Genomic DNA, 26,986 nt, shown 5'->3' with positions numbered 1-26,986 from the left:
TTTTACTTCCAGTTTTTCCTTACTTTCCATCATGGTTTACATGTTCTCCTCCATTTTTGATGCTTTCTGGGCATCCTTTGGTTTGGATCTGTGGGGCTTTTTTTTCTTCTTTTTTTTAAAGCAAAACAGACAGGGTTGGAGTGGGGGCTGGGTCTGCTTCCCAGAAGGCTGTCCTTGCTGCACTGCAAGGAAAATAATTTCCCACTCTAGTTGTCCCTGGCTTCCATCACTGCAAGTGAGAAGAGATGGAATGGTGCAAAAAGTGTTGTGGAAACTGTGCTGTTTAACTCTCCCTTTAGAGTGCAATCCATCAAAGTAATTACATGCAGCTCAGGAACCTCAGGCTGCTTCAACAATGGCATTCTCCTGTAGCTTTTCTATTTCCATCTAATTAAAATGTTATTGTTTCATTCATGTTAGTTTGCATTTTAAATAAGGAGATAGGGACAGAGGGGCTGATTGGTAACTTATTCTCTGTGTGAGTAAAGATAAGCACTAATCACCCTGTCATACTCCTGCTTTCCTTTTCCTTATGCATCTCAGACATCAAATTGCAAAAGAAGGGGTTTGATGACATTGATTTATTTCCTCTGTTGGGTGTCAGGAGGGGAAGGTGACAGGCCCTTGGCCCACTGCCTGAGCAGTCACTGTCTTCACAAGTTGCATTTTGAGGAATGAAGGAATGTTCATCCCAAAACAAAGCTCTGCTTTGGAATTTAATGGGCTTCCATCTCCTCTTGCCTTTAATTTTTGCTGTGTTTTATCACCTGCCTCTTCATTGTATCAAGAGAGGGAAGGGAGGAGAGTAAGGCTGGGCATGTACAGAAATATCCCTTTTGGAAACACAACTAGAAATAATCTCCATTAAAACATGGTGTGGCCGTGATTTGCTCCCAAAGCGGCCAGGATGCAGCAGGCACCATCCTCACCACCCTGGGGAGGCTCAGCAGCTCAGGCTCCACCAGCCTTCCCCACTCCCTGGCCACAAAGCCTCTCAGCCAGGGCAGTGATGCTCGGCAGAGGTTTGGGCACACGAGTTGGGAGCAGAGCTGTGATACCCAGCCCAGCTGGGGGTGGAGGTGGGATTCAGCTGGAATGTGGCCATTTGAAACCTCCCCTGCTCCAAGGGTTTCTGCAGCCCTGGAGCACGTGTGCTTTTGGAGGGTATTTTTAGCAAACTTCGGTTTACTGAGGCTCACGGAGAAGTAGAGCATCAGCATCTGGAGGAGCTGTCATTCCGCTTCCAGTCTTGCAGGAGTAACACATTGACTTATTTATGAGAGCAGTCAGCTCTCCTCTCCCTGTGTGTAACAATCTACTTTACCTCTCCCAGCTCAGAGAAATAATTTTATTGTCAAGCATTCTGTGCCCTTAATAAAACCTTAAAACAAGTTAAGCAAGCTTTGAGGGAAATGGAAATGTTCCCAGATATATATATATATATGTTTTATTCTTTCCAAAATAACCCACTCTTTCACTGTCTAAACTAGCGAGCAGTAATCACTGCTCTGGCCAAAAGGAGGAGGACAAAATCACTTCTTTTACAAGACAACATCCAAATACTTTGCACCCAGTAGGAGAAGCTTAATCTGTTAGCTGGGAAATGCCCGTGTCAAGAATGACTAACCTGAAACCAAAATGATACCTGGAAAACATTGGAATATATTCAATGCTTCCTGCAGAGAAAGATCCATCAAAATGAAAGGACAGACTGCTTCCTCCTCCTTTGTTTCTGTCCTGATGAACGTTCTTCATTTCTATGCTTTTTTTTTTCTTTTTTATGGGGGTAGGAGAGCCAAATACTCTGAAGGCACTGGTGGTTCACACTTGAAAACAAAGTTGTCTTGCTGTCACAACCTCTGATGCTGAGCCTCACAAAAGCACTGACGCTTTGGGAGAAATCTTGACCTTCTCTGGCATGGCAGGAACCCAGAGAAATGTTGGGTGAGCAGGTTCCAGATGAGATCAGAGCAGGTGGGTGATCCCCCAGGGCACGTTGCTTCCAGTGCTCATGGGGTGCAGTCACTATTTCTCCTTCCTCCTCCCTTTCCACTGGAGATGTTCCTTCAGCACATGGGAGAATGATGGCATTTGTGGTTTCATAGTGAAATAATTCATTTTCAAAGGAGAAAGGTACTTGGGTCAAACCAAGAATGAATTAAGAAATTTATCGGGGAGGAGTTAAACAAAACAATTAATTCAGGGTTAACCTACAGCCCTTGTGTGAAAATTAAATTTCTAGTTTGAGCTGAGGTGGATCACTTTGCTTCATTTTGGGCTTATAACTCACCTTTTTCTTAGTTCTTTTTTAGCTTAGGACCGTTCTGAAATAAAGCAGAAGTTCAACATATTTTCTTATTTAATATTTTGAAACGAAATGTGTTAGTGTTTCCAGGGAGAAAACAAGTGTTTATTTGAAAACACTGAAATAGTTCAACATTTCCTCCTTTTTTATCAGTTCTGTATGTTGAATTATGACAAATAGCTTTTGGTTTCCATCCAAAAATCCATTTTGCATCAAATTCACCACTCTCTTAAGAAGATTATTTGTCTGTAACTGCAGCATTCCTAAGCAATGGCTGTGTCCTGGACCTCCAGGTTTGTAACTCCTCATCCTTCTGCCTCAGCCTTCACAGGATGACCTGTGGGAGCTGCTGGAGCTTGGACCAGAAACCTCCAGAAGTACAAGCACAGGGTTCTACCCTCAATTTAGAGGCTTCATTCTGCAGGAGGGGTCCAAAAACACACTGCAAAAGCTGTTAGAGCAGCCCTAAGTTAGAGCAGATATTCAAGGCTCATAACACAGGTACAGGAGGCTTCAAGGACCACAAGATTTGCTTTCACTTTTCCATGGCAATTAGAACTGCTTCATCTATTAGAAACCCCTTACAGGACAAACCCATTCTTCAGTTGTTTTTATAACTTGTATTCTCACATCTCCTCAGTCCCTGTACTTTTCATTGCCTTACAACAGCATGTCACGACTCCTTCAATGCACAGAGCTCTGAAATTCTCCAAACAGATTTCCCTGGTAATATTTTTGTACAGCTTTCACTGTGTCACTGTGATGAGTCAAAGCACATCTGATTTGGCTTCATCACTCCCTGAGCCAGGTTCCACTTCTTTTAAGCATTTTAATTAATGCATAATAAATAAGTAAACTGATACCTAAGTTGTCCCCTAGAAGTTAGGCACAATCTTCTTGGCATTCTCTCTTGATTCATTTTGCTTGAAGTATCTGTCTTCAGTGTGTCTTTTTTAAAAATTTATTTTGTTTTTGCTCCTTCAGTGCTAAAGATCAAGTGTTTTTCCTTGTCTGTGTCAGGTATTTACCAGAAAGGCCCTGCAGGAAGAGTGTTTAATAAGGTCTCTAATTGGTTCTAAATATGTTAATCCAAATAGCACTCAAGTGGCTGGTGCCCCTCTCTCTTTATGTTTGGTTTGTGCTTTTTATTTTGGTTTTCAGGTTGTGAGACTGGCTGTATCATTAAAGATCAGACTAATGCCTCTTTTTCATCCATATGATCTCTGCTTTACCAAAGGCTGTGCAGCAAAGCAGAATTTCTGAATGCCTTTGCAACAACACAGAGGTCCTCACCTGTGAAGTTTTGACACCCTTGAATTAGGTTTGAACTCTGCCTTTAGAATTAAAGCTGGTCCATGCATGTATTCATACAAACAACCATTTTTTCATGCAAAAATGGCTTTATAATTACACTGGAAGGGCTTTTTGCAGAGCCAACAGCTCTATCTGCTTGTAACAACTGCAGCTGCAGAGGCCTGGATGTAGCTGGATGCCCATAGGTTTGGGCTGAGTGAGGAGGGAGCTGCACTTCTCAGCTCCTTTGTGTGAGCTGTGAACCTGAAGAAGTGGTCAGAGTTGCCACAGACCTGTCATTGTAGCATTTTTTTTCAAATTAAGCAGTGCCAGGAAATAGAACGTAAAATGAACGAGAGCTGTAAGTAATGGAGCAAGAAGCAGCAATGTGTGTTAACCATCCCCAGGGGAAAACATCTGCAGCAGTGATAGAGTGATGCTCAGCAATTCCTCTGGGCTGGCTGGGACTTGGCTTTGGTCACTGTCTTTGTCTCCATCACTCACCTCTTGATTGTAAACAGCAGCTCAGCAGGGAGTTGAGTTTTGGGAACGTTTAATTTCTATCTTAAACAAAATCCAGTGATGCCTCTCTGAGCTGGGAACTCAATACAGCCTAAATGGAGGGAATGGCTCACATGGTGAGGCCCTGGCACAGGGTGCCCAGAGAAGCTGGGGCTGCCCCACCCCTGAAGTGTTCAAGGCCAGGTTGGACAGGGCTTGGAGCAACCTGGGATAGTGGAAGGTGTCCCTGCCCATGGCAGGGGGTGGAATGAGATGAGCTTTAAGGTCCCTTCCAACCCAAACCATTCTGTGAGTCTGTGATTCCCACCAGCTTTACCTGCAGTGCTTTGCCTGTCCCACCATTTAACTGCAGTAGGCGTGAAGGAAGCAGCATTTGCCTCCTTGCTAACATCTAGTTTTGAAACCAATTAAAAGATAGGAGACAATTAGAAGGGAAATGTGCCATGACTCTTCTTTCTTTGCCCTCAGTACCGCCTTTGCTGAGTGCTGCTTGCCTGAGACTTTGTGACTCATTGCTACACGAGAGAGCTTGGAGTTCAGTGTAAAACCAGCACTTTTGTTCTTGCACACTCTCATTTAATGTCTCTCCTCCCTCCTTCAGCACTTCCAGTGCCAGTGGAATAATTGAGAACATGGATGTTTTAATTTCCATTATTCCAAGTTGGCAGCACATGGCAATAGAGGAGTCACTTCTCCAAGGTGCTGCAAATTCCTTGAAACAACCATGACAAGGCCCAATTCTCTCTGCATTGGTGTAAAGGCAAGCTTTTGTCCTGAAATCCAAATTTTGCTTCATTCATTTATAATATTCATGCACTCAGCCTGCCAGCCTGGCATTTCAGCTCCCCTGTGGATGTTTCTATTGCCTTTAGTCAAGGCAATATTGCACAGGAGTTAGATTGAGGCATGGAAAGTCAGACTCTCCAGGGTCACTTGAAGGCTTCATTTGAAAATAAACCTTGCTAGAAAACAGAGAAAGTCACTGTGGAAATGCTTGGGAAGAAGAGGTTTAGGCCAGACCTGGTAATTTTCTGCCTCCATTTATTTACCTGAAAAACAGGAATAATGAAAACTTTCTTGTACCCAAAAGGGAACGGATGGTTTTGCTTAATGAATCACTTAATATCTATGTCCATAAAATGATGAATAAATTAATCATACTTCCACCATTTCAGCGCTGTGTATGCTATTCTCTCTCCATGAAAATTCATTGCAGTACCTGAATGCTGAGTGCTAATGAGAATTCTCTGCACTTAAAGGGCTGAAATTAAAATACTGCAATTACCGAAGTATCTTCCATTAGATGGAATTATTTATGAGAACTTGTCACTTAAAAGACTCTCAAATTTTACTGAATCAAAAATCAAGAAGTAACAGGCCATTTTCATGTCTTTTTTTCTACCAGAGTGACACGGGATCATCCCTTCTACATCACCATGAGTTATTTGGGAGAACAAAGTCCAGGTTTTCTTACGAGTCCTCTCTAAGCATTGTGGAGTCCTTCTGAATAATTCGGAGCTGTATAGCTTCATTTCACCAGTTTGATGCTCATCCTTCTCATGTCTGGTCCTTAATGGAAAGTGAATCTGGAAGGGCTTTGTTGTCCTGGATTAAGTGTAGTCCTAGGCGCTGACCGGAGGGAACATCCAAATTATGTTTTTCAGGTTTTTGGGCAGAAGCAGACCTGAAATTGGCATCCCTCATCTTTTATGGTCCATCTCACATTTTCAAAGCTTGGAGTTTCTAAGGCCACACTCAGATCCCAACTGAATGGGGCTTTACTGCAAGCAATTTCTTTTCAAATGTAAGAAGTAAATAATATTAGAAGTGAGTCTGCCATCCATTGTGAACCATTATTTTGTAGGCAGAAAAAATACCTTTAATTAAAATAATGAACTAAAATGGAAAGCAAGCAGACAAAGTAAAGATCTGGGTGAGTTCCTGGGAAAGCAGGTCCTTCTTTGTTCTCGGGTAGGAGCAGACACCTCAGTTATGTATCAGAAAATCAATCTCTCAGTGTAACTGTGGTGCAAAGATGCCCACACAAGAAGCCAGGGACACTTCTGGCACCAGCAGAGGCACATATGAGGTTCATATTTATTGTCCCTGGGGTGGGGGTGAGCTGGGGGTATCTAACGTGCCATAAAAGCAAGGTCATATTCCATCTTGTGTTAGTTAAAGCCTTGGCAGTAGCTCAGCTCAGAAGCAGATGTTTATGCTTAAAATACATTCCTTGGTTTAAGGGTAGAAAGGGTCGCAGTGTATCTGGATTTTTTATTAGCCTTTTGCAAATAGAAATGATTTTGAGAAATAGATAGTGATAGTGCTGGTTCTCTGTCCCTGCCTTATTGTTGAAGGAAGAAAAAAGACTGGAGAAATTAATTACATTTGAAGGGTATCTGATATATAAAAAAAAAAAATTTGAAGAAGTCATCAGTCACTGAAAAGAGGAGAATGTTTCATTATGAAGCCGATTTGCCCTTTATTGTGAGTGATGTGTGCAGGTGTTTGCCTGCTCTATCCCTCAGAGCTGGGCTCTAAGATTCAGCCCTCTGCTCAATGATCCTTTCCCTCTTCCCATCCCACACTGACCCACGTTCTCACAATATCCTGGAGAAAAAATGGAGCATCTTTAAAGCATCATGAGACAGAAATCGGCCACCAGAGAGACACACCCCACCAAGGGCAGGGGTTGGAGCATCTCAGCTCTTCTGCTTCTCACCTGGGTTTCTGCTCAGGGAAGGGGAAGGGAGTTGGGCACATCACCCCTGAGAGCTGCCAGTCCCCGGCACGGCTTTCTCCTTGGTCACTGAAATTGTGTCAAAGCCTGAATGGGTGTGGGGGCTGGAGAAGAGCAGCAATAGGACACCTTGGGGTCACTGCCAGAGGGGACGGGGATCCTCCCAGAGCCTGGAGCCTGCTGCCTTTACCTGGGATAGCTGTGGCCAGCATGCTCAGGGCTGGCTCGCTGTCACCCTGGGCAGGGAAGGGTCACAGGGAGGCAGCACCAAAAAGGCTCCATTCCCCCAACCCCGGGCATTCTTCCAGCAGGCATCTCCTGTGCCAAGCTGGGCTTTTTCCTCACAGGGGCCACGCTCAGGCCAAGGGAATTGTTGTGTTTATGTGGCTCTGAACCCAGAATGTTCTGCCTGCCCGAGAGGAGAGGGCTGGCACAGCCATGCCAGCCCCAGCACGTGGCACCGGACTGTGCCAGCATCTGCCTCTGCCTTGGGCTGCCCTTGCCTTGTCCCCATGCAGGGCTGGACATGGCACACACCAAAACAAAGGCGGTGCTGGGCAGCAGCTCCCGCCTTAGAGCAGCTTTTTGCAAGGAGATGTAGGGGAAAGGATCAAAGGATGATTTCGCTGTCAAATTTTGTTCAGCAGCATCAAACAGAAGCGTGATGTGTCGGTTCACTGTTAGGTAGCAAAGCCAGATTCTCCCAGTGCTTCAGATAAAATGTGCTTCATTTCATTCCTTCATCTTTCTCTGGAGCTGGTTTTTAGTAGTGAATTAAAAATTAAAAAAAATTAACAACTAAATACTCAATTCTTGGCTATGAATATTTATGGAAGTATTGGACTTGCAAATCAAAGGTAATTTAAATGTCAAAACTGGTGTAAAGTCTCTCCTTTGGAGGGTAAGTCAGAAAATTAAACTTGATTACAAGCCATAACATTTGGAAATTAGCATCTTAGGGTATCGGTGATAAACACTTCTGTACATCCCATTTTTAAGTAATATATTTTTAAAAGATGAGAATTAATTTTAATAAAAAAATGGTCCCCTAATTAACAGTGAGGTAATTAACAGGGAAATCCTGGTTGCATTCACGACACTGTGATTACTTCATCTTGCTAAACCACTTCCCCTTTTGTGAGGAATCTGCCTCCACAGCTGTTTGGACAGGAATGGTTCCTACCTGAGACAGCCTTGTGTCTGGGCAGCCTGCCTTAGGGATAAAAGCAGCAATTTTTGCACTGAAATTTTTGTGCTTCACAAAGGAAGTTATTTTGGTTAATGTATAGCAAAGGCCAATGTAAGTAAGTGCCAGCAACAGCAGCTGCAACATCTCTGTGAGCAGAGGGGGATGTGACCAACAGCCACGCTCAGATCCTTGAACAGCACCCGAGTTGCTGGGTGCCTGCAGAGAGTCAGCTCCTGATTCCTGCAGCACACAAGTCAGGACATCAGAAGCTGATACCTGCTCCAGGTCAGCATTCTCAGCCATTCCTCCATGAAGCTCTGTGGTTTTGAGAAAAGTAAACCTGAAAAACAACCCTCCTAAGAGGTTAAGAGCCTGAGAATTGTGCTCCAGGAGTTTGAGCTGCCATGGGGAAATGGTTAGAGATTCTTCTAAACCTGCAGTGAGAATCTTGATTTGAGGAATAGCAATTTATACCTTTGCTCCATCCGGAATCCATGGAGTTATTTATCCCAGCACCTCAGGCTTCCCTTATCCATCAGATTTTTAGCCAACCTCAAATGTTGGCTGCAGCCAGGTGGGTAGCCCTACCCTTTGGGGTAAGGTCCAGAGAAATTTATAACAGGAAAGAAGCCATTCCACAGGCAAAACATCATCATGCCAGTCATTTGCTGGCTGGATTATGCTTTAGAGCAAAGCAGGTTACATAAAGTCTGTACTCAGTAATGACTCCTCAGCAGAAACAAATCTGACACTTGGCCTATTACCCTCATTTGCAGTCTGCTCTGGTAGCATTTGGTCTCACATGTTCATTTTGTACTTTAATTTGGAAAAGAGAAATCAATTTTGAGAAATGGGAAAGCATTCAGGGCTTGCCTGTGCTGTGGTTTGCAGGAGAGAGCCGTGACCTTCTTGACCTGTTTTGCCTTGGGTTCATTTTCTGAAAGACCATGTGGGTTTGGGGTTACGTCGCCTTCCAGCTGCCCAGTCAGGCTTTGCACCCACAGCTCATTAGGACCTGACCTGTTCATTGCAGTGGCTTTTAATTGGCCAACAGAGACATTGTCACCAGGGACAGGCAGCTCATACCTGCTTTCCTCTCTACCTATTCTGGATTTAGGATTTCTCTCTCTGCTTGTCACTTGATCCAATGAGTCCTTCCACACTGTCCCCACTGTTGGAGTATTTCCCTGCTGATTTACCCTCATGGCTCTGTGAGGAGGCAGGACAGCAACCTGAAACCAGGAGATCCTCTGAGCTCCTTGGAGATGCCAGGTTTCTCTGCAGCCCCTCTGTTTGTCTTGCCTCCCTGGCGAAACGGCTTTTCTCCAAAAACCTGCCCCCCACACACACCTCCTCAGAATGACACCTGTAATTCTACTGTAAGAGCAGTAGAGTGCATAGTATTACTGTAAAAATATTAAATAGGCCCTTTCAAGTAGTCTGAAAGCCTGTGCATGAATAATCACCCAGGTTTCTCCTCAGGAGTTCATGGCTTTCCATGCAATAATGTTTGCAGACCCCAGGTGATGTCTCCACAGCAGCCCTGAGTGCCCATTGCAGCACAGGTAGATCCATGTGGAGGGTGGTATTGGCTGTGGGTGGAGATGTCCAGGATGATTTGTGTCCACTGGGGACCCTCTCAGAGCAGCTTTTTTCCCTGAAAACCCCAAAACCATGGTGCCAAGATATCCAAACCATTGCACACACTCATGCCCCTCTGTGGCTCCAGTTCCCAGCTGGTTCAACCCTTGTGTCCATCTTGCAGAGAGAACGACCTGTCCCAAAGCTTCAGGCATGGAAATTGCTCACTCAAGTAGAAATGCACAATTTCATCCAGTTCTTAAGCCTCCTTTGAAAAAAAAAATAGTTCTGAATCTCTCTGGCTATGAAGCTTTCATTTGCATTCCTTTCCACATTTATCTGAGCCATTTGTATTTCATCCTTACAACACAGAAGAAAAAAAAGGGAGGAAAAAAGTGATAGACACATTGACTGATAGTGAATGGGCTTTTTTTCTACCCTCTAGATTTATTCCTTTTCCTCCTCCAGCTCTTCACATCCTCAGTTCTCCAACTCTCTTTTTCTGTAAATATCCTTAACAATGCACAGACTCAGAAAAGGCACTCAGGAGCACACAGTGCTGTGGAGAAGCCAACAGCCATGCTCAGATCACATAGGCTGGGTGAAGAAAGCACCTAAAAATGATGCTGATTATTAAAGGTCCTTCCCAGAAGGAGAGACTGTTCAGGATGGAGGCTGTTTCACCTCCTGAGCATGCTGGGGGTGCTGAGGCCAGGAGCAGGACCAAGCAGCAGCCACCATCTTCAGCAGGAGCCCTGGAAAGTCAAAGGGACACAGTTTCCTTCTGACCTCCCTGCCTTGCCCCAGGAGCACTCGCTGGATTTGATCACAATGTGCACAAATTTTCTGCTGGTTTATTTTTTCCATAACAGCCATGGCAAGTACCCTGCAGGAAAAGCTGCTCATTTCAGCAGCTCCCAAAGTCAGCAGGAACAGACCTGGAAAACAATATAATGACAAGTCTGTTGATTTAAGTGGCATGACCAGAGCAGAAGTACCAACACACTCCTGGGAGCACCAGAGGACCAAGTTGCTCCCATTTCACCTTGTATTCCTATTTTTATCCCCACTGGCATTCATCTTAAAAACTGAGGGATGCAATGTGTAATTAATGGGTGACACAGAGCTAATGTGTGATAAAGACAAATCTGGGTTTGTGTTCAGTTTATGTCTTGCCCACAGCAAGAGTGGAAAAACCCAAAAGGATTTGGCCAGTATAAAGGGGGTGCTCCATGGAATACAAACGTGCTTTCTGACTTCCAAAATAGAAAAATGCAGGGAAGTGACCGAAATTTTATCAGGTTAAGTAAGATCACAAAGAACCTGAGATCTCCATGAATAGTGCCTTGATGATAAATCACTAGAAGAAGTCTATAAACAAAAGGTGTTTCGTGATTTGCCTTGGTCACACCGCTCAAGTACAACAAAGAGAGATAATTTTAGTCTTCCTCAAGACACTGCTTAGTCAATACCTTTCCTTGGTAGCTCATTCAATCACCCTGATTATGGAAGCGATGAGGAGCGGCAGGAGAGGGAATCAGGAGAGATGAGCACAGCCAGCACTGCTTGACCTCGCCTCTCTGCGAGAGGTCGGCTGCATGTGCGAAGCACAACACCTTGAAGGAGAGCTGGAGATCTCTCCAGCCCACTTCAGAGCCTGATGAGGAGAGGGACAGACAGGTGCTGCCTCCTGGGAGGGACTGCCATGGAAATAAGGACGTCAAGAGGGTCCTACAGCATTTCCTGAGAGAAAGCTCAAGCTGCACTCTGCTCAATGTCACCGCTGCCCCAAGGTCTCTGTGTCGAAGGGGTGTTAGACTGGGAGACGTGCTGGTGGCTGCCTAAGCTGTGGGGCACTACTTGAGGCTGCAATTAATTTGTGTAAACTGGGGGGAAAAAAAATAGAGAAAGAAGAAGAAAACAAAGAAAAACAAAAAAAAACACAAAGGAAAAAAATCCACACTTCCACAGCTTAATAAAAGCAGCTTGGGGAGGAACTGTAGCATTTTCGCTGTAAATTGAAGTATGTTCCAAACTTCAGCTTTAAAGTTCAGACCCCCAGAGAGATTGTTAGATTTTAATTGCTACCTTAATCAACATTTATTAGTGCTAACCGAAGCTCCTCATGGATTTAAAATTCAGCCCAATTGTCAACTACTAATTACTTTAAGCAGACAAGCTGTTATTTTACCAGCTATATTAATGAGACTTTTCAGCATATGTGAAATATTACAAAAAGCTTCAGAAAATTTGATCCTGAAATGTAATTCAACAAATACATTTTTTTTTGTCTTGATGTTACTCATCTCTCAGACACTACAGCATCTCTTACCCTCCTCTACCTCCACCTCACCTGGCAGAAATGCAAAACCAGAATTGGGTCTAATGTATTTTTCAGTAGGAGAATGATCTTTTCTTTCCATTTGTTCGGGGTTTTGTTTAGCTTAACTTTCCTTTGAATTCTTCTGAATTGGGTCTAATGTGTTTTTCAATAGGAGAGCGATTTGTTCTTTCCATTTCCTTGGGTTTTTGTTTAAATTAACTTTCCCTTGAATCCTCCTGCACTGTGTGCCTCATGCATCAGGCTGAAGGCTGGTTTATAACAAAGTCTTCATCTTAAATCTTCACCATCATCCTGGGGAATGGAGCTGATTTATTAATTACCCTGTGCTTTAATGAGTTTCTGCTCTCCTGTCAGCCAGCTGCTGGTTGCATCCTCATTTTTTCCCCACAAAGGGAGGGACAGAGGGGCCACTGCAGTTTGCCCACCCAACCCCTGTCCCCAGGGAGAGACTTGGCTTGGACACGGGTGGCAGAGGGGAGCCCAGCACCCAACTGCTCCACACCCATGCACATTCCAAGTGTAAAGCTGGAGTCTGACAGGCACCACGTGAGCCAAACAAATCCACATTTTTCTCTGTCGTGATCCACCTACCAAGAGAGTGTGGGAAGAAAGAAGGCACCACTTGATTCAACTGTTTGCTGCTCTTCACAGTCAGAAATCTTTGCTTATTATGCTCCCATGCTTGTGTCTTTGGCTTTATTTCCCTGCTAAAGCAGACTGTTTAGTTAGAATCCTGAAACAGTCACTGCAAGTGACTTCATATCTACGTGGGCAAAAGCCATCCATTTTGATTATGAGGGATGAAATGACTCAGTATTGCCAGAACAAGAAAAGTTGGGGGATAATTGACTGTCACCAGGGTTTGATTCTTTTTCTTGGTGTTGTCTGTGAGTAAATATCCAAGCATAACAGTCTCATTCATGGCAACAGCCACCCCCAAGCATGAAGCAAAGAAGAATGGAATAACAGACTTATGTTAGAGAAGCAAGGATCTGGATATTGGCTCACAAAATCAGCTGCTGTGAGTTATTTACATGGTGATAGAGCCCTCAGACACATGTGCAGTCTGTGTTCTCCTGAAGGCTGTGGTGGCTGCCCCTCCTGCAGCATCCCAGGCTGCAAAAGCCTCACAGGAGTGTCAGATGTGCTGAGCTCTTGCAGTGGTGGCCAACAGCACAGGGAAGAGGATGAGTTCCTGGGGTTTGACAAGGACGTCATCAGCCACCCTCAACAGAGAACATCAGTCTGCACCATGGGGAGCACCATGGAGACATTTTCTTTGGCTGAATGTCCGTCACGTGAGCCCCCACAACTTGCACAACCCAGTGGGAAAGAAGAACCAAAAGAGGATAGACAGAAAATAACTGCAAAATCTGGATTAGGATTACTCAGACGTCAGGAGCATTAGGCACTGTATGAACATTTATTAAATTATTTAGAGGGCTGACAAGCAGCAGAGCTGGAGAAACCCAAATATCTTGTGAAAGGCGATGGGCAATATCCCTTTGGCGAAAACAAGCAGGAACCAAAATACCAGCAGATAGTGAGAACTGAAATCCAACTGCACTGGTAAATTATTTAAAGCGTATTTCCAATCTGCCATTTGAAGTTCAAGTATTATTTCCCCTCCAGTAGAACATAGCTGCTGGGGAGAGTGAGGGGGAAATAGTAACAAAGACCAGCGTGTTCAAAGGGAAAAGCAAGAACATCATTCACTGAGTTTTTGTTCAACCAAAAATATTGCCCTAAATAGTGCAATGGATCTGAGGAGCGAGGCTGAGGCCAGCAAACTGACAGCATATGAATTGACTTTATTCTTGTTTGCAAGCAAAATTGGGTAAATTGAATTAATTTACCTTGTAGCTCACTGTACCAACCACAGGAAATGAAGAAGGAAGGAGCTGGACTCGATGATCCTTGTGGGGCCCTTCCAGCTCAGAACATTCTGCGATTCTGTGATTTCCTGAAGGAGGAAGGGAGGGAGGGTTTGAAGCTTTTGGGTTAATGATGATGGGATGGAGGATCATCACTGCTGCTCTGTCACTTCTTCTGTCCTCCCTTACCAGGTACAGGAAGGCAGCAGCTGCCCCGTGACAAAACCCTTCCTTTGTAAGTTCCACATAACCCTCTTAAATCAGTGGCAGGAGGCCCTAAATTAACTGAAGTGAGATGTACAAGGCTCCAAATTCATCATCTTCATCAAGCTCAATCCCAGAGAGAACTTGGGGTATTTGTCTGGGTTTTTTTGTTTGGGGTTGGGCTTTTTTGGTTACTGGTTTACTCTTCCATTTTTCTAAATAAACATTTAGCCTTCAGTGAAAAAGCTGAATATCCATGACATCCATGATATACAAGACATTTCCAGTGCATCGTGATTAAACCTTAGAACCTCCCAATTTCTCTGTTCTCTTTGGAAGCTGGAATCAGCCAAACCATTCCAGTTTGAGTTTGGTGGGCAAAGACCAGGAAAGGAGGAATTTTTCTCTTAAGAACAGTTATAATGGAGTAGGTTCTCTGGCATTAGGGAGGTAATGAAAAGCTCAGAGGTCCCCAGGGAGTTCAATATTTAGATATTACCCTTGCGTACAATTAGGAATAATAAGATTTATATCAAACCCTTATGGATGAATCACATCTTTTGCTATTACTTACAATAAATCTGAAAGTACTTCAGGCCACAGCATTGTAACCATGCATAGAAATGAGGTTAAATGATCCTTCAGGTATCCAGTCAAACTCAGGAATGCTACCATTATTCAGTGCTCTGACATCTTTCCCAACCCATCACGAGCAAGAGACCCATTTAAGTTGTTCTGCATCAGATGTTGCTTTTTATGTACAAATGTTTTCTCCAAGGAGGGAAGTTTATGAATGGGAATGTTTTTGCCATAGATATGATGGATGTTTTTTGTCAGTACGCAATTGATTTCCATCTGTTCTGTATCTGATTAACTCCTGCAGAGTATGTGATTAACTCAACTTCTCGACATCATTAGCTGCTCTGCATTCCCATTATAGTTCATCAGTGTGGGACCACACACAGGCTTGAAAATGGTACACGTTGGTTATTCTTAAAACCTTAATCCACACTGCCTGGTTATTCTCTGTGATGGCCACGGATCTGCAGAGAGAAGCCAGGAAAACATCTCTACTGTGGAGCAGACACAAAATGCTAATGAAAACAGAGTTTAAGCAGATCCTCTTTCTGATCTCAATGCTAGAGCTAAATTAAGCCCTTTGGAAGAGTTCGTGGCTGATGTTATCCAGCTGGACACAGCTCTGGAGGCATCCAGCCAGCACAGAGAGGGGAGAGGAGCTCTGCACTGCCCTGTGCATGGCCACATCCTCCTGCTGTGCATCAGGTTGTAGGTACTCACACCTTGTAGATCTTAAGCACAGCACAGACTGCAGTCAGTGCACGCTGCCACCCCAAACCTTGTAGTAACGCAAATTTTCTTCTGATATAAATATCTACCAATACAAAACCTGAAACTCCTCCACAGCATCGAGCAGCCAAAGCTCAAGAGAAAGTCTTTTACATTATCCTCTGAGCTGTCTTTGGAGGGGTTTTCCCTCAGTGAGTAAAGCAAGTAAGTGGATGTGTCAGGAATAGATGCTCACATGTCCTTGCTGTGCAATTAATTGAGCTCCAGCCCCACTGACACTAATGGCTGCAGGGCAGCAGCAGCATGGGCACAGGAACCAGCCCAGTGACTTGGGAGCATCCATCAGCTCCATCTGATAATTTATCTTCAGACTTATCTGTTCTCTTTCTTCACCTCAGCAACAGTACCTACAGTCACCTGTTCCCAGACCACATCCAAAGCAAAGGTAAAACTGGGACTACTGCAGAGGTCTGAAATACAGAGTTTTGACCAATTCCAGCTCCTGTGGCTGATGCCAGATGAGGTCACCAAAACCTGCTGAGTTACTTAATTGACAATGGATTGGACAGGATGAGCCTGTGTTCCAGGCTTTTGTTTTGAATTTTGATCCCCCCAGATGAAAAACTCTGGATGTCCTGCTCATGTCTGTGTTTAGGTCAGGCTCACACCCTCATCACTGCCCCAGCTCCTGAGGCTCAGCTGCTTGTGACTGCCATCCATCCCCGTGTCCCCATGCAGCTGTGTCCTGGCTTCAGGCTTTGCCTCTGTAACTCAGAGCTGATCATACATTTTGACATCAATACCTGTGACTGCAAGCAACATTTCACATCATCGTAACCTTTCTTTGAAATGTCTGGGCTTGATATTCAGCACTTTTGAAAAGGTCTCCCTGAGGCAGAGGGAAGGTGCTCCTCAGTCTCTCTGAGCTCCTGCAGCTCCAGGGGCTGAACGGGGGAGCTCTTTGGGATGAGATCAAAGCAATTCATGTGGCCACACTCTGTTACCTTGGATAACGTGTATGGAATGTGTACTCACCTCTGGCTGGGTAGAAGAGGTACAGGGTATACCAGGAGATAACAATCAGAGCTTTTGTGGCCATTTCTCAGGGTGTTTCAAAGAGAAAAATAGCTGGTTTTGATATCTTATGTTTGATTATTCATTAAGTTAACAATGGGATATTGCCTCCTGGATCTACACGGATATTTGCATCCTGTCCCTCTTTAGGAGGAAAGGGGAGGGTTATTTCACCCAGCTGAGCTCAGTGGGGTTTGTGTCACTCTGATGCTGAGGGGACCCTGCAGCCATGCAGGATTCCACGGTACCCTCATGCACCCTCCAGAAGAGTTTGCACGGGGTACAGAGTGCCACCCACCCCCATCATCAGCCAGCCTCTGTCCGAGGGTGACAGCTGTGTCCCCCCCTGCCACGCTGTCAGGGCTGCTGGAGAGAGCAGCCGCCCGAAATGATGCGTGACAGACAAATCTGCCCGAGTTAAAGCTGGCAGCATGTAAAGGTCGAGCTCCTGCTCAAATGCACTGGTGGAGCTCCAGATCCACACACAGGCTTTGGCACTTGGCCAGATATTCCTATTTACCCAGGATTTGTGCTCTCATAGCAGCATGCACTTATCCAAGGTAAGGACCAGAGCCAATACCCTGCAGTAAAGGTCCCCTCAAAAAATTACAGAAGAGATAAATTGCCTTACTAGGCTGTAGTTGTCCAGCTTCCACGTTTTTCCCTGTGCCAGTTACTGACTCCAAAAGCAGGGGTTATTTTCTTCTATCACTCACAAACACAAACCTCTCCTGCCCTGCTGTCACTAAGGAAAGGCATTACCTGATAATCATGAGATACTTGGCGTGGAAAGCTGGAGAGCTATGGAAAGGTGGGGTTAATTAGATATTAATTTATTTACTGTGAGGGAGAAAAACCTGTGGACTTTTTTTTCATCAGACACATCCTGTGAACATCAAACACGAGTGCATTTGCCAAATGCTCCCTTTGGCATCCCATCACTATGTACCTTCCCCTTTCCTGCTTTGTCTTGCACAGATTGCCGTATCCTGGAATGCAGTACTGTGCTTATTAATGGCTGAAATTATCCACTGGCTGGTTAAAAAAATGCTAATTCTGGCTACTGAGTGAGATAACCAGTAATTTTGTAAAGAACATTTAGTCAAATAAGATTTTTTGGCAGCCAAATGTTGTTGTAGCAGAATGTGCTTCTCTGATTGACATATGCTAACAATACTGCCTCCACAGTCAGGGGGAGGATAATTTACTTTCCATTTCCATTGGAAATGAGGTGAACCAGAATGTGGTAGGTTGTTAAAATGTAGCTCTGTGGTTTAATAGATTTGCTCAAAACAACAAATCAAACGATGCTCTGTATTCTCAGTCCTCTCCCTCGTCACTTCCAGGAAACCAGCAAGGATCCATCTCCTCCCGAGACAGTTTGCAGCTCCTTTGGGGTTTCTCACCCATTTCCCCAGGTTTGTCCCCAGGAATCTCTGCACTGAAAACCCTCCCCAGCAGAAAACAGAAAGGCTGCAGCCATCTAACAGCATTCTCCAGGTGGGCACAGGGAAATGAGCTATAACAGAAGCTTAGTGGGTACAGATGAGGTTTTACCAGCAAATCAGCATCCACACTTCTCTCCATTTTAGTTGTCCTTCCCACAGCCCCGAAAAAGAAGGGAGAAAAATCACTCTGAGCATCCTAGCTCAGTGCTGGAAGGGGCTGTGTCCCTGGAGAAGCTATGGTGATGGAGACCTGGCTCTGCTGTCACCTCATTTATCAGGCAGCAGGGGAACATCTCTGGTCTCTGCCACAAAACCCCTGTCATAACCTAGAGTTAAAATTATCCCTTAATCTCAGATGCCCCCCATGTCCACTCCAGGGGCCTTGCTCCTGCTGGCAGGGCATCCCAGCTGCTGCTCTGTGGGATGCACCCCACTGTGCTGCTGCTGTGACCAGCATTCCATGCTCCATTGGCTTTGGGGGACTTTATTTACTTATGTGAGAAAAAGGCATGAGGGAAAACACAAGAGCCGTGTTCAAAAATCTTTTATGTTCTCAGTATTGGAACATTTTTTATTTTCTCATCAAAACTCTTTTCAATTAAAATGTTGTGAGTAGTTCTGATTCTTGGCTGTTTTTATCATAAATACTTCCAGTGTCAAATTTGCTACTGTATCTCCAGAAGAGCCTGTAGCCTAACGTTTTTACTTTAAACCACTTAAGTTCTCCAAGACCTCTCTCATTTTTTCCTGTGCCTCTCCAAAATCGTGTGCTGGTGGACCATGGGAACAGCCAGCTGCAGGTGGCTCAGGTGATGGAGTTTTGCTGTGAGCAAAGGTGACCCATAACCAAGTGTAATATTCATAAATTTTACCCTCCTTGCCTTCAGATATATCTAAGAAAAAAAGTCGTGGCTTGTAGTAAGGATCCAAAGCCCATCTTTTTCCAAAGCGGCCTTTGAATCTGTGTTCCTCCAACAGTCACCTTGGAGCACAAAATAATAAATCTTTGCAAACCCTCTGATTTACAGGACTTTGTTGAAGCCCTCTGGGGAGTCCCTGTGTAAAGTTCTGTTCTCATCTTCTCCATCACGGCTGCGAGGGAGCTGACAGCTGCTTTAGGTGGTAACCCAGGGAAACCACACAGTCAAATAATTTGAGGGACGACTTGGCAGAAGTGAATCACGTTAGCAGGAAGCTCAGCAGAGCCAGGGGAGCAGTTTTCCACCCAAAAGATTTAGGAAGAGTCACAAGCCCGAGAACTGGGTTCTGCTTTTGTGTCCCTTGGTTTTTCTGGTCCCTTCCCCCATGTCTCTCCCACACTCTTGTTTGGATGGAAGAAGCAAACTCACAAAAGGCTGAATTCTCTGTCTCAGACAAAGTCTGATTTTTGTTGAGCTAACTATGAGGCTGATAGCTGCATCATGTCTTGGCATCCATCAAGTGCCTGTGGGGGTTCAGGGTCTCAGCAGAGGTTTCTGCTGGGAGCTCACCCTCAGGTGACATCTGTGTTGTCACTGTCCTGCTCAGCACAGCCAGAGAAGAGTGATTTGGGTCTCTGGCTGTCACTGCTCAGGCAGTGCTGGAAGGGAAGGCTGTTGTTCTGTACGAGACAAAGCATGATTTGGTCCTGAGGACTAATCCCATCCCACAGATGTTGCCAGCCTGGTGCTTGAGCAGCATTTAGGATCGCGCTGATTCCGGGAGTGACGGCAGCATGGAACTGGGTTAGTGTTTCATTCTGTCCTGCCACTGGCAAACGCTGCAGTATTGGATTTTCTTTTTTTTATTTTGTTTGATTGGGATTTAGCACACAGTCACGGGGTTTGTAGTGTTGTGTTTGTGTGGGTTTTTTAGCCTAGAGAGCAGCCAGGGCTAAGCCTTTCCATGCTTAGCAGCTTTGGGCCCCTGCACTGAGCTCATCCTGCCCATCGTGGTGCTGGGCTCTGGTGGGTTCACTCTGGTGCAAACACATCAGTTTTGATAGAGAGGAGAATCACACTGAACCATCTTGGTGAGAGCAGAGATGAGAGCAGACCCCTGTGCTTGTGCATCCAAACAACCTTGAATACAGGGTTAGTGTAGATCCAGCATCACACAGACTGGGCTTTCCATGGTGAGCCAACATAAATCTGAGACTTTCAGGTCAAAAATGAGCCTACACACTCTCTAAATCTTCCCTCCTGGGGCCAAAGTAGTCTATAAAGATCTGTAAAGCTCCAAAGGCTCCCATGGGTGTTCACTGACAGCTGTAGCCACTTTAGTCCACTGATGTTAGGAGACACAGTAAAAAATCCCATTAAACACCTCTACAAGTCTTCCTGCTCCTGAACTTTTTAATATGTAGTCCTGGGATCCCAGACCAGCTCCTCTTGAGAAAGTGGGAAAATTTCTATTGACTTTGAAGAGTTGTTGGAAGCACCAGCTCCAGCAGTGAGCAAAGTCACCTGAAAATTAAATGTTGCTGCACTGATGTGCACAGTGTGCTGGGCTCCCAGCAAGCAGCTCGACAGAAAACAGGGAATACAAAGGGTTTGCTTAGGTAGATTGGCTTTTCTATCCTTTATGTTCCTTGGGACTTTGTGTTTGCAAATAATTCTTTCAACAAATTAAAGAATTCTGCTACTGGGGAAAATATTGATTTAATTTTTTTTTACTATATGAGAGCTTTGCTACAAATCAAGACAGGGAAAAAAATCTTTAAATATAGTCTTTGGTAGAAAGTATGCAATATTCCCAGTTTTACCATAACAATTCCTAAAAGGGAAAGTCAGTGCTATTCTAGCCGATTTCCCAAGCTCTTTAAAAGACTTCACAATGCAATTATGGAACGAATCAAGGCTTTTAAGTAAGCTCGGAAAAGACTTTTAGTCCTGAAAAATTAAGAAACAAGTCTAATTTATAGCTAGGGCAAAATTTTAGAATGAAAACCAATAAATCCTGAATCTCAGGTGACAGAGTGAAACATTTCCAGAGTTAAGTGCTGCATTTTGCTGATGTGCAGACATTGCTCAGCAGTGGGGAAGAAGGGCATTCTGCAGCTAAAGCCACAGAAATTGGAGTGAGGAGCTACAGGGTTCATTTCTTAGTCTGACCTGGTAAATCGGAGCAATCGTTTCACCCCTGTGTGCGCCAGCTCAGCTCGGCTGCACTGTGAAGGTTAAATAGTTGGTCTTTACTGCTTAATGATCTGTCTTAGCCTGTGGAGGCAAGTCCAAAAGATAACTCTTCCTTATATGCAGGAGTCTGTGAGATCTTTTAGAAGAGTAGAAAACTGCTTTATACTTAACAAAAGAGGCCATTAGCAGCTTATAGTGGTGGGGTATATCTAGGAATTCACTCAGCCCGCAGAGGAGTTCTGTTATTATTGCCAGGAGATGATGTTCTCACCATGTGGAAGAGAGACAAAACCCAGCTGGTACTTTTGCTTAACACATGGAGCTCCGGAGCACAAAGCTGTACAGAGACTTGGTCCGTCCAGAGAAAACCTGGGCAACAACAGCTTCTGTCTTCACCAAAAGAGGACTTCCTGCTTCAGATTTATGGACAAAAAAAGTGAAGTGTGCCTGCTCCCATGTGCTTATGTACTGCTCATTTCTTTTACAGATTCCCTGTAGCGTCTTGGGAGCGTGGTTGGGTGATTCCCATTCGCCTCCAGCATTTCTGAACCCCTTCAGAGTAGAGAGACCACAAATCTGCACCAGACACAGGGTGTACAGCAAACCTGGTCCGTTTTGGTGATGGTCCAGTGGGGCTGGGTGGGCGGAGAGGAGATGTGTCCATCCCAGCAGATGGAGAACCTGTCTCTAGATGAGGTTTTGCAATCTGCAGAGGGACCTGGCATTGGCTTGGAGTGCAGGGTTGTTCTGTGTTGTACATCACTGAGGTGAAAAATAAGTGGCTGTCTGAGGAAGAAGTCAGCCTGCCTTGGAGCCCTCCCACTGAGTAAATTCCCTCTTGAGTTTTGTAGTTTCATCTTTTTGTCATTTTATCACTTTGAATACAATTGCTTTCACAGCGATTTGCAGCACGGTTTAATCCTTGTCAATATTTTGAAATTCTAAGAACTTAAAGGGCTTTTGATTTGTTCCACACTCACCTGGGTGCTGTGCTGAGTGTCCTCCTGAGCCACATAGCAGAGAGGAAGAGCTCCTGGGCTTAGCAGAGAAGCTCCCCATCCCACCATGGCAGCCTTGCAGACGTGCAGGCAAACCCTACACGTGCCTCTGTTTCCCTGGGCTGCCTTTTGCCAAGCTCAGTTCCATTGAGGTTTCTAAACAGCCCAAAAGCTTTGCTGCATTTGACATGAACTGTGACTTCTACTTGATTCAATCACTGCTTAATTTGATCCTCCATTTAATTTTATCAAAACTGTAGTAATCAAATAATTTGTACTAAAAGCATTATGACTTCCACTTGTTTATTCTGATCAATTTTAATCCTTTACGGCACAAGGTTTATTTAACTTAGTTATGAGGTAACAAAACACTGCCATTAAATCTACAAGGAAAAGACAGAAGACAAAGAAAGATAGTTAAAAAGATCCCAAGGAGTCCTCATAATGCAGGAAAAAGACAATAACACAGTGTTATTTAGAAGTCACGCTATGCATGATGAAAGCTAAGCAGCATCCTGCTGGTTGTGAGATGAAAAGATCAATGGCATGTTTCAGTTGAGACATTTCTGGCAATGAACTGCACTGAAAAGGGAAAAAGAATGTAATTAGATATGAATGATTTTGCCCTTTTTGGGTGTTGACCCACGTGAATGAACATGCGTCAGCAGTGCTTGAGTTCTCCCTCTGAGCAATAAACCTTCAAAACCAGCTGAGTAAGAGGAGGGAAAGATTTCCACTGCAGGCTGTTCCTCTGTTGCTTTGAGAAATAGAACCCAACCTCCTGCTCCACTGATCCTATCCCTGACTGTGCCCCATCTCTCCCCTGTAGGTCAACACCTTCATCTCCTTTGTGTTTCCCATGGTCGTCATTTCTGTGCTCAACACCATCATTGCCAACCAGTTGCTGGTGATGTTCAAGCAGGCTGCCCAGGAGAACCAGGTGTGCACCATTGGTGGGCAGCAGACCATGCTCAGCATGTCCATGGAGCCCAGCAGAGTGCAAGCCCTGAAACACGGCGTGAGGGTCCTGCGTGAGTATCCCTTCCTTCGGCAGGGAACAGCTGGAGGTGTCTGAGTAAAAGTGACTTGAAGAGAAACAGGCTGAAATTGGTAAACACTTTCACCCAAAATACCCCCTCCTTTTGTCTTTGCTTGTTGGTTTGCAAAGCTAAAAAGCAGACCTGCTCACTCTGGAAAAGCAAATCCAACCCAGCATTTTAAGGATGTAGTCGACAGCAATTTAAGCCTTGCACGTATTGTTTCACTACTTCCCTTTTTCTGAGGAGCTTTGGTTCAGACAGAGCTTAAATAAAAGTTCCAGCACTCAGGAATTGAGCTGTACTGCAAAACACTGGATATCTTGATTAAATAAGCTGAGGAAAAAACCAAAGAATCTGGTAGCTTAAACTTACAGGGGATAAAGCAAAAGCTGTTCAAAAATAGTACCCAAAACAGCTAACAAAGTGTGCCCAGAGTGGTTTTAAACAGGAGATGGGGAGAGTTTGTTAGCAGAAAGCTTTCTGATGTTCTGGTGTTTTTAGAAGGGTTTGGGTTAGAGGAGACCTTAAAGTTCACCTAATCCCAAACCCCTGCCATGAGCAGGGACATCTTCCACTGAGCCAGGTTGCTCCAAGCCCTGTCCAACCGGACCTTGGACACTTTCAGGGATGGGGCATCTTGGTATTTGAAGTGCTTTGGCCCAGCCCATGTTTCCAACAGTGAGAGAAATCCCTAGAGAAGGCACCAGGAACTTCCATGACATTTTTCCAGCTGTTTTTCACAAGGCATGCATCCCGTGCAGCACTCCTTGCCCATGCCATAGGCGAACCTCCGCATGCATTCCAGCTTCCAACACTGCACTGGGAAACGCATACTGCCAAAAAGGAAAGAAAAGCCCTGAGGACATTAAACTCCCCACAATTATCTTGTTGGACTGTGTTTGTTTACTGTCTCTGCACCCCAATGAACTATTATCCACAGGTAGGTAAGGAGGGAGCCTTGCTTCCCCACGGAGCCTACAAGGACTCTGCTCCTTGCTATGCTTTTCTGGTTTTTAACACTTCTGCCTGCTGCCATTAAGTGAGAAGCTGCCTTTTCTCACTCGTGCTACACCACTGCACACCTCTCTCTCTCCTTTTAGTATTGTATCCTCTTTGATCTTCAACAAGAGAGAGCTCTTCATGAATAATAAGAGAGAAACCTAAATTTACACCTGGCATCCCTCAGCACTGGAGGAAGTGCACCCCACACCCACAGGTCCACATCTCCTCTGAGGCACTGAGAAACAGCCCTTCTCTTTCTGAACAATAAGCATAATTTTCTTTTTCATCTTCTTCTGCTTCCTCATTTTCTTCTCCAGGCAAATTTTTGGGTTTGCTGTGTACTGCAAAAGCTGAGAATATTTGGCAAAAGTGAGGGTTTCAGTCTGGAGCCTGGGATAGTTCAAAAGTGGGTCAGATGTGGCACCATGGGGCCCCCTGGGCAGCGATGCCCAGATATTCCAGGCATCTCCTCAGGGCCACCCCAGCAGCAGGACTGAGCTCCCCTCCCTGCTGGGAAGGCAATGAGAGGACAGCTGCTTGTTGCATTTCTGTGCTGAGGAAGATCCAGCAAATAAAAAATCCTCCCTCACTTCTGTCTGTGATTCACTCCACCACGCAGAAATGCTCTCTTTATCTAGAAAATGGGAGTGAAATCCTGCTGCATTTCAGTTTTTCACATGCACTTGATTACTGGAGGTACTTGATTCACACTCACTTTTGTCACCTGTTCCTCATGACTTACATTTTAATAACCCAGGTCTCTGAGCTGTCTGAAAAGTGGCAAAAAATACACAAGTATGCATATGATTTATCCTGGCATCCATAACAGCCAAAATCACGAGCAGACTCTGGGCTCATTTATGGAAGAGGGTGGGAAAAGAAAAATTACCCTTGTGCCCCCTTATAAAACTGTTGGCACAGAATCAGAGCTTCGTGGGGGTGAAAGTATTTTCCTTTTCTAAAAGTGAACTTTGGCCTGAAGTACAGAGAAGGCTGATTTAGGTTTAAGGGTGAAGTGTTTCAGAACTTGTAGAAGAAGTGCTTAGAAAATATTTTTTTGTGGTTCATGGGGTGCAGAGCTCTTGGATAAGATCAGAGCAGCAAAAAACTTCCTTGCTCCAAATGTACTGAGATTAAGTATTTGTTTACACTGAAATTAAAGCTGAAAGTGGACAGTCTAACAGCCTCATTCAAAACAGGCGCAACAGCGTTTTCCTCCTCTTTGGTAGCATTTGTGTATTTTCTTGGCTCTGTCTGACTTTGGTCATGTACAAAATAATGAGAGTGATCAGGATCAAGGAATGTGCCAGGCCTGTTGCCTGGGAGCCACCTCATTAAGTCAGTAAGCATGAGATTCCTGATTGTAGTTCGCTCTCTGCTGTCAGTGTTCACCAGGTGTGAGAATACAAATTCAAAGAGCTACAGCCACTGGCAGCTTCCCAGCTTTTTTCTGAGGATAACAGGGCAACCAGTTCTGTTGTTAAAAATACCTTCCACCAAGAGATTTCATACTCTCCTTCATCCTTCCAATTCCTTCCATTAAACCACCTCTAGTTTGTGTTGCTGTTCCTTGACTATGTTGGAGCCCTGGAATTGCCGAGTCTCCCAGAGCTGTGTGATGCTTCACAGAAGTGTAAATATTCTCTGAGTGCACATTCTGAAACGCCAATCACTTAATAAAATTCTAAATAATCCTTAAACACTCGCATGCACATACACACAACAGAACAATCATAGAATCACAGAATGGTTTGGGTTGGAAGGGACCTTAAAGCTCATCTCATTCCACCCCCTGCCATGGGCAGGGACACCTTCCACTGTCCCAGGTTTCCAAGGCTCGTCCAACCTGACCTTGGACTCTTCCAGGGATGGGGCAGCCACAGCTTCTCTGGGCACCCTGTGCCAGGGCCTCCCCACCCTCACAGGGAACAATTTCCTCTTAATATCCACTCTAATCTTCCTTCTTTCTGTTTAAAGCCACTCCCCCTTGTCCTGTAACTCCATGCCCTTGTTCCAAAGTCCCTGCCCATCCTTCTTGGAGCTCCTTTAGGCACTGGAAGGCTGCAGCAATTTCTTCCTGGAGACTTCTCTTCTCCCAGCTGAACAACCCCAATTCTCCCTGCTGCTCCAAAATCAAGGTGTTTTTGAGCTTGGCTCAGGATGAAAGCTCTGTTCAGCCAAAATGTCTCCTTGAAATGGGGCAGTTTTGCAACATGGACTGATGTCCCCACCAACCCACCTGCCTGCAGCCCCTTCCCCTCCAAGCAGCCCTCGGCACCTCCCAGCTGCCTGTCAGATCAGTTCCCAGGCGCATGGGAGGAAGGCAGGAGTTATTGAATGGCACAGCTGAGCTCTGACAACGACATTGAAACAAATTCATGGACATCAAGGGGAGGCTTTGCTGTCCCTGGATGGACGTTGGCTAAGCCTATTAAAATGTAATCAGTTCCAGGTAGCATTTGCTCTGTTACAGAAGCTGCTTAGTGAAAGCAATTATAAAGCACTTAGAAGTTTAACCAATTAAAAGAATATCCTTCAGTCTCCCACAGCTGGCTGGGTGATGCCTCAGTAAAATGCTTTCGAGCAGATGAAGTCAAGCCACATTTTTACTGAATGTCTGTGAATTTTTAAATTATGATTTTGGGGCCTCTGCATTTTGTCAAGTGATACAAGACAAAGGCCAAGAATTAATGATGTGTCCATGTATTTCATTAACTTGTGCATTAATAATTCCCCTTCTGAACAAATTCTTTGAAGAGTCCATTCATTTCTCCTCACCAATGCTCCAAGTCTGAGTTATTCATTTCAGGAGGAGAATATTGCCATGAGATTTAGTATAACCAGCCTACAGACATTAATAGTAAATAGCTCATACTTTGCAGCCACAATACACAGAAGAGCATCAATCTAAAACTCCTTAAACAGTTGTATTTCATAATTCCTATATT

General features: G+C 44.7%; 1 protein-coding gene across 1 annotated transcript in view; it reads left to right on the top strand.

Moving 5' to 3' along the window:
* NTSR1 (neurotensin receptor 1) overlaps nucleotides 1-26,986 on the top strand; it is a 54,701-nt gene that overhangs the window by 14,428 nt on the left and 13,287 nt on the right. Inside the window, exon 2 of the mRNA XM_032127116.1 lies at nucleotides 22,826-23,027. Within this exon, the coding sequence (XP_031983007.1) occupies nucleotides 22,826-23,027 (202 nt within the window). The remainder of the gene's footprint in view (nucleotides 1-22,825; nucleotides 23,028-26,986) is intronic.

This window comes from Corvus moneduloides, chromosome 17 (assembly GCF_009650955.1).
Source record: "Corvus moneduloides isolate bCorMon1 chromosome 17, bCorMon1.pri, whole genome shotgun sequence".
Classification (NCBI taxonomy): domain Eukaryota; kingdom Metazoa; phylum Chordata; class Aves; order Passeriformes; family Corvidae; genus Corvus; species Corvus moneduloides.
The sequence above is the reverse complement of the archived record's forward strand: the minus strand, read 5'-3'. Positions and strand labels throughout refer to the sequence as shown.